This window comes from Epinephelus lanceolatus, chromosome 10 (genome assembly GCF_041903045.1).
Source record: "Epinephelus lanceolatus isolate andai-2023 chromosome 10, ASM4190304v1, whole genome shotgun sequence".
NCBI lineage: Eukaryota > Metazoa > Chordata > Actinopteri > Perciformes > Serranidae > Epinephelus > Epinephelus lanceolatus.
In genome coordinates this window covers 44,463,923-44,480,689 of record NC_135743.1, presented here as the reverse complement: position 1 = coordinate 44,480,689, position 16,767 = coordinate 44,463,923, and the positions used below count along the sequence as shown (strand labels likewise).

The following is a 16,767-nucleotide window of genomic DNA, read 5'->3' as shown; positions in this document are numbered from 1 at the left end:
CTCCCTGTGTGAGTCAGTGGTAGGTGGGGTGGGGTTGGCCATTCCGGCATGTTGTTGTGATGGCCTGCTGTCAGTCAGGGTGGAGGTGGAGGGCTGTGATTCAGGGTGAAGGGAGCTGTTGGTGGTGATGGAGGTTTCTTGCTGCTCCTTCAGGCTGAGGATGGTTTGCTGTCTCAGCTCCTCTCTCATAGCATTGAGTTATCGCCTCATAGCCAGCCTGTCTGTCTTGCTGCAACTCCTGGACCTGTCCTCTCAGCTCCTGCAGGGAGGCCATCAACTCATTCCTCAACTGGCTGTTACTGGTCTGCTGCCAGATCCATCAATGGCTGTAGACTGATATTGAGGTTGGATCAATGACATGGGTGTCACGTGTCAGACTTTGACAGCAACCATTTTCAGAGTACACAGGACCAAGAAGCCGCAGAGAGAGAATCTGCTCAGCAGTGCCCAGATGTGAGCATACTGCTGGATACAGTCAACTCTTAAAGCAGTGTTCACACTATATAGCATAGTAGTAAATCATTCTTTAGACCAAGAGTTGGAACAGAAGGACATACAGGTTTGATTCTGAGCTGAGAGTAAATGATGAAGGTATAGTGTACAGGTGGTGCTGTGACTGGCTGGTAACTGAAGCCTAATCCACTGAATCGTGTCTGATAATAACAACCCAAATGTGTCTTTATTTTTCGTTTATTTTTCATTTTTATTTCTGCCTCACTATCAACACATGCTCATTCTTCCATACAGGTAGGCCTACGTGTGGTTCTGAATAAAAAGTAAATACATGTTGTCTATAACTAGGTTGTAAATAAACCATAAACATCAAATATCAAATTAAATGAATAGTATTAAATACATCTGCATCAGTAACCTGGAAAATAAGCCAACAGTTCACAAAGAGACAAACCAGGCATACATTTAAGTACTCATACTGCCATCTGCTGGTGGAGAGTTAGCTTAACCTACTTCCTCTCTGGCTCAGGCAACAGCGCATTACGATGGAAACCCAGTTAAATACCACTGCTAAAAGTAACAACTCTGCACACACAGTAATTGCTGGTAATTGTTGTTTAAACTATATTGTGAACTGTATTGCACCAAAAAATGCAAATCATTAATCTAAGACTTTACTCATGCTGTGTAGATAAATCAAATGCACAATATTAATCTACACGTAATCAATCCCTGTTTCCATTGGTCCATTTTTTGGTGTATTTATTTATTTACTTATTAATTTGTCTGATTGATTAATTTATATTAATGTATTTTTCCTCGGATGTTACCCTGGTATGTGCTCGCATAATGTTAATGTTATAGAATGGCTATTGTATTCTCTTGGCTTTTATTTTGAAAGGCCCATATTTACTTGGGCTTCTGGGAAGCTCACCTGTCTTACTTTTCTTCACGTTCTTTTCAAGAGGAAAGATGAAAACAGGCATTGGAAGAAACCAAAATCGGACCGTTATTTGAATTTGGTTTTCTCGTTTTTTCATTTATTGATTCAGACAACAAAAACGGAAAAACAGCTGTGTTTTATCATTTTTAGTTTTTTTGTTTAAAACGTAAAAATGAAAAACCATGGTAGGCCTATTTGTAATGTATTCAATTGAAAATATGTCTAAAAGGATTTACAGATCTTTGTATTCTGTTTTTATTTAAGTTTCACGCAGCATCTCAATTTTTTTGGAATTGGGATTGCATTTGATATTGTAGATGTTTGGTGTCAAGTGGGACATGAAGATTCCTCAAATAAAATGTGTACAGACTGGTTTACAGCTCTGACAGTCTAATAATTCCCGACATTAATGACATTAATGACATCAGTGACGTAAACGATAACGTTTTCTTTTCCTCCCCTGAGTATGGGTACACAGGGTCTTAATAGGCCTATTATATTTTAAAGTAAAATAATAATATAAGATATAGCCTAACTTAAATAATAGCCTACATGTAAATGCTGTGGGGTCTGAAAGGCTAACTCATGGAATTTCAATATGAGCTGTCAAACAACAATCGTTGGTGACTGAATTTAATAAATTAGCTGTTTAATAGGCCTAAATAACATCGTTGATAAATAACATTCTAACTGTCAGCTAGCTGTTCTCGTCACGTCGCTGTGAGGTTAATAGGCAGGGCAGCAGGTGTGATAATGACTTGGAGACGCAGAATGAGATCAGACCACACCTGGCTCTCCACTGGTCGCACCACTTGCTGCTCCTCTTTTTCAGATCATGTCTGTGTCCACGTGCCTTCTGTGGACATTGTTTTGTAGTACACTGGGAAGTCCGCTTCAGCGCGCTACATGGTCGGCAGGAATCAATCCGGTTAAGACTAATGACAATGAAGCCCCGCTGCCTGCATTCTACCACCTGCCCATGTTTCAGCATGCACCACAGCCACTTGTAGCAAAAGAACTGCTTCTACCGGTTCCTCATAAGAGACCGCTTCCAGCCAGACTGACCGAGCTGCTGTTACCGCCTACGAGGCAACACCAGAGTGTCCAAGAGATGGGTGCACGTGCTGTGGAAGTCTGGTGCGGTATCGATCACATCTCAGTGCGCGTGGACCGCTTCCAGCTGCGCGGTTGGACTGTTCCATCCCTGTTCCGACTGGGTTCGTGTGAAGCCACCAAGATCAGCCCCCGCTTCCTCTACTTCCACTCCAGACTGACGGAGTGCAGCGGAGAGTCTCAGGTCGGGACACCACTTTACAAACACTTCCCTGTACTTGTGTTTATGCTAAAAGATCAACAATTGGTGAGTTGTGAGTACAAAGTGACCTGATGTATCTATAGCAGACATGGTGGCCACTGTTTTTAAGGTTCAACTAATTTGTAGGGGAGAGTGGAGCACAATTTAGTTTTGCTTAAATGTTATTAAAACTGTTTTGAGATTAATTATTTTGTTTCATAATAACATAATGCACATCTCTGCTACAAATGAACAGTTTTTTTTCTAGAACTCACCTCTTCAATTGCACCCAGATGTGGCAGAGGTGAAATGTTATAAGGTACCCCATGGGTGGTGTTCAAGGGCATAAGTAATGACAGTGCAGGCAGTGTTGTTGCGCTGGGCCCATAGGGTGGAGGGGCCCGATTACCTCCTGGAAATATGCCCGTGTTCAAAGGAGAACTCGTGTTAAATCAAAAATGGTGCAATTTTCTATACATGCCCTCAGAAAGGCAAACCCATTGTCATCATTTGTTTTTGTAAGACCCTATCAATCTATAACAAAATTATATGCTCATGCTACATGAACTATGAAAAACTAATTAAACAAAAAAAATAGTTAAACTAATAATTTACTGTTTTCTTTTGTAGTTTTGTCATGTACAGATATCCAATGATGGTTGCTGGTTGATATGTATGTTGATGTTGTCCAACATCAAGTCTCTGTTTTACCATGTAAGGAGACGTTATGATTTACAGCAAAATTGCCTTACATTATTTAAATAACAAAAACACATAATATGCTTCCTTTCAAAGAAAACAATAACAACAAAATACAAAAATAAATACAATAACTCATTGTGAAAGACAAATTTTTGTGCAGTCATTTTAAATGAAATAATCTCATGACAGATTTAAACTGGAGAGCAGATCCCTCTGAGGCTCAATGAAATTATTCTTATTCTTAGTTATTCTTATTTCTTAAGTCACTGTGAACTTAGAATAACTTCCTCCTACCTTCATCTGTTGAGGCAACTGTAGAGGTATGCTGTTGTTGTGGACCAAAATATTTCAACAAAGCACCTTGAGGAAAAAAAAGAGCTCAATTATATTTGGTGAGTTTGCTTTAATATTTTCATGCAAGTACAGAACTGTGTGTATGTGCTTCACAAACACTCAACATTTAAGATATGTATGAAATAATTAATGAACAACAGTAACAACTTCAGTGCTTCATGTTAACATAATATCTTCCTCTTCTAAATACAAATTAGTTACAGTTTGGACAGAATAAGATGTTCAACTGACAGCAGAATTGATGTTGGTTTCATTAATGTTAGCATTTGACAACAAATGCACAAATTAACATTAGCTGGGTTTCCATCTAAATGTATAGCAAATTTTAAGCGGATTTTGTGAAAACGCGCTAAAGAAAATGCAAATTTATGCACGTTTCCATTCATTATTGTTTTGCGAGTATTGGGAGTCAACAGGTCGAGCAGAAGGTGGCGCTTCTCATGAAAAATAAAATGCTCCAGTCTTACAAAAGGTAACATACACAACCCCTTAGATATAAAGTTAAGATAATTAATACAAAATAATTACGGACCTACGAGGGAGGGAGGGAGGGAGGGAGGGAGGGAGAGGGTTAGGGAGAGGGAGAGGGAGAGAGAGAGGGAGAGAGACTTTATCAAAGAGGACACACACATATATGTATATGTGTGTGTGTGTGTGTGTGTGTGTGTGTATGTGTACATATATATATATATATATATATATATATATATATATATATATATATATATATATATATATATATATATATATATATATATATATATATATATATACACACACACACACACACACACACACACACACACATATATATATATATATACACTTTAAGACTTACTTTAAGAAATGAAGGTCAGTCAGTCCGGAAAATTGCAAAAACTTTAAATGTGTCCCCAAGTGGAATCGCAAAAACCATCAAGCAACTGGCACACATGAGGACCGACCCAGGAAAGGAAGACCAAGAGTCACCTCTGCTTCTGAGGATAAGTTCATCCGAGTTACCAGCCTCAGAAATCGCAAGTTAACAGCAGCTCAGATCAGAGACCAGATGAATGCCACACAGAGTTCTAGCAGCAGACCCATCTCTAGAACAACTGTTAAGAGGAGACTGCGCCAATCAGGCCTTCATGGTCAAATAGCTGCTAGGAAACCACTGCTAAGGAGAGGCAACAAGCAGAAGAGATTTGTTTGGGCCAAGAAACACAAGGAATGGACATTAGACCAGTGGAAATCTGTGCTTTGGTCTGATGAGTCCAAATTTGAGATCTTTGGTTCCAACCGCCGTGTCTTTGTGAGACGCAGAAAAGGTGAACGGATGGATTCCACATGCCTGGTTCCCACTGTGAAGCATGGAGGAGGAGGTGTGATGGTGTGGGGGTGTTTTGCTGGTGACACTGTTGGGGATTTATTCAAAATTGAAGGCACACTGAACCAGCATGGCTACCACAGCATCCTGCAGCGACATGCCATCCCATCCGGTTTGCGTTTAGTTGGACGATCATTTATTTTTCAATTCAATTTTATTTATAAAGCCCAATATCACAAATCACAATTTGCCTCACAGGGCTTTACAGCATACGACATCCCTCTGTCCTTAAGACCCTCACAGCGGATAAGGAAAAACTCCCCAAAAAAAAACCCTTTAACGGGGAAAAAAAAACAGTAGAAACCTCAGGAAGAGCAACTGAGGAGGGATCCCTCTTCCAGGACGGACAGACGTGCAATAGATGTCGTACAGAACAGATCAGCATAATAAATTAACAGTAATCCATATGACACAATGAGACAGAGAGAGAGAGAGAGAGAGAGAGAGAGAGATGCAGGTAATGGCAGTAGCTTACAACAACATTAATGAAAGTAATAATATTATAGTTATAGTTCTGGCTACTGTGGTACAATATGTTGAAAGTATGTATTAATATCTGACAGTATACTTGTGTGACAATAGTCATATGTGTATAATAACAGTAGAAGTATGACTAATGATGACAGCAGCAGCAGGAGGCATCTGGCAGGACCACGGCAGCAGCACAACCACACACGTCACACTGTCCAGGCACCGCTGCGGTATGAGTTAATCTGAGAGACAGTGGAGCACAAAGGCTCCGGAGAAGAAGCCGAGTTAGTGACATCCAGAATGGCCGAGTTAGCAAGATGCAGTAATAGGATGAGAGTGAGAGAGAGAGAGGGAGAGGGAGAGAGAGGGAGAGGGAGAGAGAGGGAGAGAGAGGGAGAGAGAGAGAGAGGGAGAGAGAGGGAGCCCGGTGTATTATAGGGGGTCCTCCGGCAGACTAGGCCTAAGTCAGCCTAACTAGGGGCTGGTACAGGGCAAGCCTGAGCCAGCCCTAACTATAAGCTTTATCAAAGAGGAAAGTCTTAAGTCTAGTCTTAAATGTGGAGACGGTGTCTGCCTCCCGGACCGTAACAGGAAGATGATTCCACAGGAGAGGAGCCTGATAGCTGAAGGCTCTGGCTCCTGATCTGCTTTTGGAGACTTTAGGGACCACGAGTAACCCTGCGTTCTCAGAGCGCAGTGTTCTGGTGGGATAATATGGCACTATGAGCTCTCTAAGATATGATGGAGCTTGACCATTTAGAGCTTTATAAGTTAACAGTAGGATTTTAAATTCAATTCTGGATTTTACAGGGAGCCAGTGCAGAGAAGCTAAAACAGGAGAAATATGATCTCGTTTCTTAGTTCCTGTTAGCACACGAGCTGCTGCATTCTGAATTAGCTGGAGAGTTTTTAAGGACTTACTAGAGCTACCTGATAATAGAGAGTTACAGTAATCCAGCCTTGAGGTAACAAAAGCGTGGACCAATTTTTCTGCATCTTTTCGGGTCAGGATAGGCCTAATTTTCGCAATATTACGCAGATGAAAAAATGCAGTCCGTGAGGTTTGCTTTAAATGAGAATTAAAAGACAAATCTTGATCAAATATTACTCCGAGGTTTCTTACGGTAGTGCTAGAGGCCAGAGCAATGCCATCTGGAGAAACTATGTCATCAGATAAAGAGTCTCTGAGTTGTTTGGGGCCAAGAACAATAACTTCAGTTTTGTCTGAATTTAACATCAGGAAATTGGTGCTCATCCAATTTTTTATGTCTTTAAGGCAGTTATGGAGTTTAGTTAATTGATTACTTTCTTCTGGCTTCATCGATAAATACAACTGTGTATCATCCGCATAACAATGGAAATTTATAGAGTGATTTCTAATGATGTTACCTAAAGGAAGCATATATAGAGTAAATAGGATTGGTCCGAGCACAGAACCTTGCGGAACTCCAAAACAAACTTTGGTACGTAAGGATGATTCATTACAAACGTCAACAAATTGAAAACGATCAGATAAATAAAATTTAAACCAGCTTAGTGCTGAACCTTTTAGGCCAATTAAGTGATCCAGTCTCTGCAGTAGAATTTGATGGTCAATTGTGTCAAACGCCGCACTAAGATCTAATAAAACAAGAACAGAGACGAGTCCTTTGTCTGAAGCAATCAGAAGGTCATTTGTAATTTTAACTAGAGCTGTCTCAGTGCTATGATGCACTCTAAATCCTGACTGAAATTCCTCAAATAAATTATTATCCTGGAGAAAATCACACAGCTGGTCTGCGACTACTTTCTCAAGGATCTTTGACATAAAGGGAAGATTAGATATTGGTCTATAGTTGGCTAACACCTCTGGATCCAGGGTGGGCTTTTTTAGGAGAGGTTTAATTACAGCTACCTTAAAAGACTGTGGTACATAGCCTGTTAATAGGGATATATTGATCATATCTAATATATGAGTGTTAACTAAAGGAAAGACCTCCTTAAGTAGCCTAGTTGGGATGGGGTCTAAGAGACACGTTGATGATTTAGATGAAGAAATCACTGCGGTCAATTCTTGAAGAGAAATTGGGGAGAAGCAATCTAAATATATATTAGATTCTACAGCTGTGTTTGAGGTTAGATAGGTAGGCCTACCATCCGAGGGCAGGAGGTCATGAATTTTGCCTCTAATAGTTAGAATTTTGTCATTAAAAAAGCTCATAAAATCATTACTGCTAAGGGCTAAAGGAATACAAGGCTCAATAGAGCTTTGACTCTCAGTCAGCCTGGCTACAGTGCTGAAAAGAAACCTGGGGTTGTTCTTGTTTTCTTCTATTAATGCTGAGTAATAGTTTGCTCTGGCATTGCGGAGGCCCCTCTTATAAGTTTTGAGACTGTCTGTCCAGATTAAACGAGATTCTTCCAGTTTGGTTAATCGCCAATTCCTTTCAAATTTTCGCGATATTTGTTTTAACCTACGGGTTTGAGAGTTATACCAAGGAGCAAACTTTCTTTGCTTTGTTAACTTCTTTTTAAGAGGAGCTACAGAGTCGAGCGTTGTTCGCAACGAGCCTACGGCGCTATCAACAAAATGATCAATTTGGGAGAGGTTAAAGTCGGCACGGGAAACCTCTGTTACTGAAGGTATTGGTATTGAATTTAACGACGAAGTAATCTTTTCCTTAAATTTTGTGACAGCACTATCTGATAAACATCTAGTATAGTAACTGTTGCTGAGTGGCGTGTAATCGAGTAAAAAGAAATCAAAAGTAATCAGATAATGATCTGATAGCAAGGGATTCTGTGGAAAGACTTTTAGGTTATCAATTTCAATTCCATACGTCAGAACTAGATCGAGGGTATGGTTAAAACAGTGAGTGGGTTCATGTACACCCTGACTGAAGCCAATGGAGTCTATTAATGAGATAAACGCGGTAGCCAGGGAGTCATTATCAACGTCGACATGAATGTTAAAATCGCCTACAATAATAACTTTATCTGATTTAAGAACTAAACTGGATAAAAACTCTGAGAATTCAGATACAAATTCAGAATACGGGCCAGGAGCACGGTACACTATAACAAATAAAAGTGGCTGCAAGGTTTTCCAGGTCGGATGTAAAACACTAAGAACGAGGCTTTCAAATGAATTATAATCTAGTTTAGGTTTAGGGCTGATTAACAGACTAGAGTTAAAAATGGCTGCAACTCCCCCTCCTCGGCCGCTGCCTCGAGGAATGTGGGTATTATTATGACTGGGAGGAGTGGACTCATTTAGACTAACATATTCATCTTGACACAGCCAGGTTTCAGTGAGACTGAGTAAATCAATATGATTATCTGATATTAATTCGTTTACTAACACTGCTTTAGACGATAGAGACCTGATATTTAACAGTCCGCATTTAATTCTCCTGTTTTGTCTTTCTGTCACAGAAGAGGTTTTAATTTTTATGAGGTTGTTATGCACAACTCCTCTTTGTTTAATTTTAGATTTAAATAATTTAGGTGGTCGGGGGACAGACACCGTTTGTATAAAACTATGAAAACTATGGCTGGGTAACTGAACTAGAAGCTCAGAGAGGCGTTTAGGACTGCAACTCTCTGTCCTGGTCTCAACTCTGGGTTGTCAGGGATTTAAATTACTAATAAAGTTTGCCAGGTTCCTAGAAATGAGAGCAGCTCCATCCAAAGTGGGGTGAATGCCGTCTCTCCTAATAAGACCAGGTTTTCCCCAGAAAGTTTGCCAATTATTAACAAAACCCACATCGTTTGCTGGACACCACCTGGACAGCCAGCGGTTAAATGATGACATGCGGCTAAACATGTCATCACTGGTCAGATTTGGGAGGGGTCCAGAGAAAACTACGGAGTCCGACATCGTTTTTGCATATTCACACACCGAGGCAATATTAATTTTAGTGACCTCCGATTGGCGTAACCGGGTGTCATTGCCGCTGACGTGAATAACAATCTTACTGAATCTACGTTTAGCTTTAGCCAGCAGTCTTAAATTTGATTCAATGTCGCCCGCTCTGGCCCCAGGGATACATTTGACTATGGCCGCTGGTGTTGCTAACTTCACGTTCCTCAGAATAGAGCTGCCAATAACCAGAGTTTTATCCTCAGCGGGTGTGTCGCTGAGTGGGGAAAAGCGGTTGGAAACGTGAACAGGCTGGTGGTGAGCCGTGGGCTTCTGCTTGGAGCTGTGCTTCTGGCGAACTGTAACCCAACCTCCCGGCTGAACGGGAGTTACCGGAGGACAGTTAGCTGAGGCTAAGGCTATGCTATGTGGCTCCGCACCGGCTACAGGGGGCTGGCTAACTACCGCAGCTACTGAATGGTTTTCCATGGTGCGGAGCCGCGCTTCTAATTCACTAAGCCTCGCCTCCAACGCAGCAAATAAGCTACACTTATTACAATTACCACTGTCGCTAAAGGAGGCAGAGGCATAACTGAACATTTGGCACACCGGGCAAGAAAGAGCAGGAGAAGGAGAAGCCATGGCTAAGCTAAAGTAGCTAACAAGCCTAAGAGCGTGCAAACAACAGCTAAGAGATTAGCGAGAAAGTCGTAGAAAGAAGGAGAGCTATAAGTGCTTAAACAGAACCAGTGTGGGTTATGACTTGAAGTAGACGTTAAAGCAGCGTTAAAGCAACTGACAATAACCCCAACAGGACAATGACCCCAAACACACCTCCAGGCTGTGTAAGGGCTATTTGACCAAGAAGGAGAGTGATGGAGTGCTGCGGCAGATGACCTGGCCTCCACAGTCACCGGACCTGAACCCAATCGAGATGGTTTGGGGTGAGCTGGACTGCAGAGTGAAGGCAAAGGGGCCAACAAGTGCTAAACACCTCTGGGAACTCCTTCAAGACAGTTGGAAAACCATTTCAGGTGACTACCTCTTGAAGCTCATCGAGAGAATGCCAAGAGTGTGCAAAGCAGTAATCAGAGCAAAGGGTGGCTATTTTGAAGAAACTAGAATATAAAACATGTTTTCAGTTATTTCACCTTTTTTTGTTAAGTACATAACTCCACATGTGTTCATTCATAGTTTTGATGCCTTCAGTGAGAATCTACAATGTAAATAGTCATGAAAATAAAGAAAATGCATTGAATGAGAAGGTGTGTCCAAACTTTTGGCCTGTACTGTGTGTGTATATATATATATATGTATGTATGTATGCATGTATATATATCATTGTGTGTGAATATTTTGTGAAAGTACCAATAGTCAACCCTACTGTAATGCTGCAATATTGATATTGAGGTATTTGGTAAAAAGAGCATGAAGAGTCTGAACATCACTTTATGAAATCAAGTGTATGCTTCATATTTATTTTTCTATTCATCAGCACACAGCACACTTGGCTTTATTATGGTGAGGCTTATCTGCAGCATTTTCATCAGCTTGTTGAATCACTCCTGGCTCGATCCTACATAACAGTGTGAAGATGGTGACATCTAGATTTATTCAAATTGTCTTAAATTTAGATGGACTGAAAATTGAATTCCTATTGCATCTCTGTACTTCCTGTCTCTCAGGTTGTTGGTGGTCAGCTGGTGTATACCTATTGGCTTTGTTACACTCCACCTCCACAGGGCTACGTCATCAGAGTTGTGCCACTCAGCCTTCCCATCCACTGCCATTACAACAGGTAATTTCAGGGTTTTCAGCAGCATTTAGATACAGTTGTGATCAAAAGTTTTCATAGACTTATGAAGAACACGTATATCATGGCAGACTGATTTTCCAATAATTTCTACAACTCTTTCTTTGATGGAATGCTTGGAGCACATACTTCTTTAGTCACAAAAAAACTATCATGAATTTTTGGTCTGTTATGAATTATTGTTATAATATTATTTGGTTATATGTCCCCTGGCTATGTTCTCAACTAAATTTGGCACATTTGATAGCCATCTACAAGCCTCTGGTTGAACCTTTGACCACTGCTTTTCACACGGAACTAGCATGGGTTCACCATTCGCCCCCAGTTATGCAAACTTATACATATAGTACAGCGGATAAGCTCTTAAATTATGAGGAATTGTGCACTTTTTGAAAAAGCATGAAATTTCTACCATAGTTAGTACATACCATAAGGTTTATTTTCAGATGTGGAGGGAAGTCAGATTTGACCTCTGAGGCCCTGGGAGAGGTCAAATTAAAGATGGTCGCCACTAATATTCAAATATGCTTAACTTTGGAACCAAACACAATAGAAAAACATTTGTGTCATTTCCAACTAAGTTTAGGGTGCCCATTCAGTTAGTGATACTTCTGAGATCAATGGAATTCAAGAAAATGCATTTAGGTAAAGGTCAAGGTAAAAAAAACATTTTCCCCTCTTTTTTATTTATTTTTTTTTTTTTTAATGAACCCCAAAACATATTTCAATTTCTTTTTACTCTCATGTATCATTCAGTAATTAGTTATCATTTACTGGGATGTGTGGTTATTTTTTCCTGCTAAGCACATCATTATCAGCAGATGGCCCTCTAGAACATCAGTAGCTAATGCCGTTAGCAATGTAGTCAGTAGGCAACATGATGAGTAGGCTACAGTATGCACAAGTGACGAGACAGCGAGCACTTCTGACATAAATATCCTACCAGGTAAACTGACTGACTGTGTACAGACAATGACCGCGTTTCCCAGTTGAGAGCGATCTTAAGACTTAAGAGCACAGTTAAGAACGTCTTTGGTAAGAAGGGTTGCTAAGATATGAGTGTTTCCCAGATGCGTTCTTAATGCCCTTCTTAGGATTGCTCTTCAGATCGCTCTATCACCCACCACTTAATCAGTGCATAAGTCACACACAACACTGCTACCTAACGCACTAATTCCCTGCTGCTCATGTATATGTGTGTTCTAATAATTTTAATGAAAAACTAAGACGATAAATATTTGTTAATGACCTATTTTCATGATGAAAACAAGACTACAACTAAATAAGAAGTAGTCTTGGTAAGAGAATCATGAGGAGATGTATTATATTTAAACAAAAAAACATAGACGCCTTGCTGAGGCCAGTGCCGTCTCCCACCACGTCCAGGAAGCTCCCCACTGCTTAAAACGCAGCGCAGCCAGGCATTGCACCTCCGGGCTGAAGGTGAAATTGCACCGGGTTACCCTCCGGATGTGTAGAGACTCTAGTTGATGAGGCGTTGTATCTCGGTACTTCATTTGGACAGCCTGGTCTGACAGCACGTTGAGTGAGTTGAAGTGCTGACACACAAATGCATTTACACGGTTTGGCTTCGCACGCGGCAACGCTGTTGGTTAGCAGCGAGAATATGCTGTAAAGCAGCCATGGTATCTCACACGTGTGATGTGGCAACGCCTTTATATAGAGTAGCAGGTGGAGCATCCCTTGATGAGGTTCCAGCTGAGCTCAATTACACCTGTCAGTTGCCTGATATCTGAATGTCACAGGTTTGGAGGGTGGATGTGTCTCTGTTGTGCCCTGATGCATTTTTTTAGTGCGGTAAACTATCTGATATATGCATGCAGATGTGGGATATGTGCGGACAAATTATGATAATCATGATGATTCATTTTATTTGTGTGCCTGATGTGAACAGCACACACAGGAACACACTTGTTCTTCCTCATACTTATTTTTCTTCTTCTTCTTCTTCTTCTTCTTCTTCTTCTTATTATTATTATTATTATTATTATTATTATTATTATTCCGCCAGATTTCGTGCGTAACTTGTGCCACAGCTTTAAGCGCACATAGGGCCTTCATAAAACATATAGATTCAAGATTCAAAGTGTTTATTGTCATATGTACAGTAAGGACACACGTTTCCCTGCAGAATGAAATTCGTTCTTTTCTGTCGCCAATTAATGCCAAGTAACATAAATCTGAAGTATGAAATAGATCAAAATATATACGGTGCACACTGTTTCAATATCTCCTTGCTTAGTGTAATATTAATTTGCCTGACACGGCTGGATCTGTGAGCGTTTGGTTGCTAAGAAGACTGTTAAGAGTGGGTTAGCTCGATCTTGCAACTCCTTCTTAGTGAAAGATCTTCTTAAGCTAAGAGCAATCTGGGAAATGTGTTTTTCTTTTATGGGAGGCTTAAGAGCGTTCTTAAGAAGCTCTTAGCGCTAAGAGCCATCTGGGAAACGCCGCCAATATAAGTATACTTGAGTAAAGCCTTAACATGCAAATACACTGAATTTGATTGTAGCCAGGAATGAGTCTGCCTAGTTAGTTAGCTAGCAAGCTTCTGTGATTTCAAAAAAAAAAAAAAAAAAAAAAAAGGCGTGTGTCAAAATAATTCTGCTAGATAAACTAGAAGACAGTCTGGAACATACATGAGCTGAAGTCAGTTGAATGATTGAACAGCGCATGTTCTAGAGATTTCATCTTGGTAATTTGTGTGAAGTAGAACTATAGCTGAATTAAGGGAATGGTTATAGCAAAGTAGCCTAGTTCAATACTGTGCCGCAGGTATCAAACAGGCTTGAGAGCTAATAGCTGGCATGTAAATGTAGACGTGCTATTACTGATTTCAAAGCAAGTTTCAGTATAAGAAGCATAGTAGGCATACTGAAATATTGTAAGTAAATACATTTTTAATAATCATTATCATTACTGTTATTATGTTGGAAATAAACCATCTTTTTGCACCCTTTATCTCACTCCGTCTGCATAATTTGACCATGACTTTGACCTAATGCATTTTCTTGAATTCTCGTGATTTCAAAAGTATCATCAACTGAATGGGCACCCTAAATTTAGTTGGAAATGACACCTTAAATGTTTATCTACTGTGTTTGGTTCCAAAGTTAAGCATATTTGAATATTAATGGTGGCCATCTTGAATTTGACCTCTCCCGGGCCTCAGAGGTCAAATCTGACTTCCCTCCACATCTGAAAATAAACCTTATGGTATGTACAAACTATGGTAGAAATTTCATGCTTTTTTCAGAAAGTGCACAATTTATCTGCTAATCCGCTGTACTAATAGGGCTGTGGGAGGAGAGACATATATTCAACACAACCCATTTATCGATAATGTATTGTTTTTTGGGAGGTTTATTGATGACATTGTGATGGGTTTTTAAGGTAGTGAAGAGGAACTTGCAGCATTCAACAACTATATTAATGGTTCTTACTCCAACTTGAAATTCACCATGGAATACAGCACAGAAAAAAATTCATTTTTAGGTCTACTTATTTCTGTGAATGACAACAGGACATTGGATACATCTATCTATCGTAAAGACACAGATAGAAACACTGTGTTGCATGCTGCTAGTTTCCACCCTGACCACCTCATTAAAAACATCCCACATGGGCAGTTCATCAGGTTGAGGAGAATACGCAGTGACGAGGATGACTACAATGTGAAGTCTAAAGACATGGCTGAACGATTTAAACAAAGGGGATATGGCCAGTCTCTTATCGATGGGGCAGTGGAGGAAACTATCATGAAGAAGAGACAGGAACTATTAGAACTGAAACCCTCCCACCATGAAAATGTAAACAATATTACTTTTGTATCAGAATACTCCACAGCATCTAGGCAGGTCAAGCAGATAATTAACAGCCACTGGAAAATGCTGGAATGTGACCCGAGTTTAAAACATCTATCTGCCTCTAAACCTTGCTTTTGCTTTAGGAGAGGCAAAAATATTCGCGACATTGTTGTCAGTTCCATCTACAAGGAGCCTACACAAACTAATTGGCTTTCCCAGCAGGTGTATGGTAAGTATCAATGTGGAAAATGTGCACATTGTGCGAACACATTTGACACGAAAACATTCAACCATCCTCGATCTGGCAAGAAATACAGTATAAAGGAAGTCATCAATTGTTTATCCACTCATGTCATCTACGTTCTGATATGCCCTTGTGGCCTAATGTATGTCGGCCAGACGTAACGCAATCTAAAATTAAGAATTGCTGAACACAAAGCATCCATAAGACAGAATAATCTTGATTACGCCATTGCCAGACATTATAAAGACAAACAACACGGTTTGGCTGCTTCCCTTAGATTCATTGGAAACGAAAGAGTGCTACCCAACCCGAGAGGGGGAAATATTATCAAACAGCTACTGAGAAGAGAGGCATTTTGGATTAATGAACTGTCCACCATTGAACTCTCGGGTATGAATGACACACAAGATTTGAGTTGCTTTTTATAAATTGATATTGTGCTATGGCAGTGGTCACATTCCGGTGTTTTCCAGTGTCTGTTATTAGTTGTGATAGACCAGGCAGAGATGTATCTTTGCTTGGTCTATTATACACATTATATACACAATATACACAACATAATTTAATGATACACAAGATTTAAGCAGCTTTCTATAAATCGTAAATGTATTGTGTTGTGATGGACCAGGTAGAGATGTATCTTTGCCTGGTCTATTATACACATAATATACACTACATACTAGGCTTGTGCCGGTTTGAAAATTTTCCAACCGGTTTGATTTAAAGCCAGATATCTAACCGAACCGATATATCGAATTATATACCTAATTTTACCACTGGGGGTCGCATTTGAGCTATTTTTCCCAATAAAAGCCCATTATAGGTGTAATATGCTTCCAATCCACTAGGTGGCGGTAATGCTGTATTAACCGCCAATACACACAAGGTAACACAAGAAGAAGAAAAAGCAGAAGGACACCATGGGTACCCAAGTCCCTTAAAATTACTGCTAACCAAACTAAAGCGATGTCCTTTTCTGATGACGCCGGCACAGCTGGATCTGCTGCATAACAAAGCCAGCGTTTGGTGTACATCCCAAGTCACATTATAGCTGCACATATAATAGCTGCACATTTAACAGCCACACATCACCGACAGTCCGCTGAACAACGCAACGGGTTGTGAATGAAATAAACTTAATTACAACATGACAGTCTTGCATGACATATCATTAACATTACTCTTTGTAGTCACGTAGGCATGTGAATGACAGCGTTTCATTGCAAAAAATGCATGTAACGGGTACACTTGCACTGTTTCTCTGCCATCTCGTTCAAATGAGCCAGATGTAGGGGGCGGGTATTTATACGTCAGGGCCTCAAGCTGAAAAAGACTTCCTGTTAGGAACCTCTCGTGTTACTTTACTCATTGCACCTAACAGATCCCTCCTAACTCCTAACGCTAACTCCTTACTGGCAGGAATAAGAGACATGAGACGGCCTTAAAGATGGCGGACCTC

At 40.2% G+C, this 16,767-nt stretch overlaps 1 protein-coding gene across 2 annotated transcripts in view; it reads left to right on the top strand.

The window, feature by feature from the left end:
• The first annotated feature begins 2,137 nt into the window (after positions 1 to 2,137).
• Positions 2,138 to 16,767, top strand: part of LOC117264984 (uncharacterized) — a 40,887-nt gene continuing 26,257 nt past the window's right edge. Inside the window, exons 1-2 of one of the 2 annotated variants that reach the window (XM_033639341.2) lie at positions 2,138 to 2,693; positions 11,110 to 11,222. In XM_033639341.2, coding sequence (XP_033495232.1) covers positions 2,232 to 2,693; positions 11,110 to 11,222 — 575 coding nt within the window. In that variant the 5' untranslated portion in view covers positions 2,138 to 2,231. Of the gene's footprint in view, positions 2,757 to 11,109; positions 11,223 to 16,767 lie in introns of both variants that reach the window. The other variant, XM_033639340.2, reaches the window with a different exon arrangement.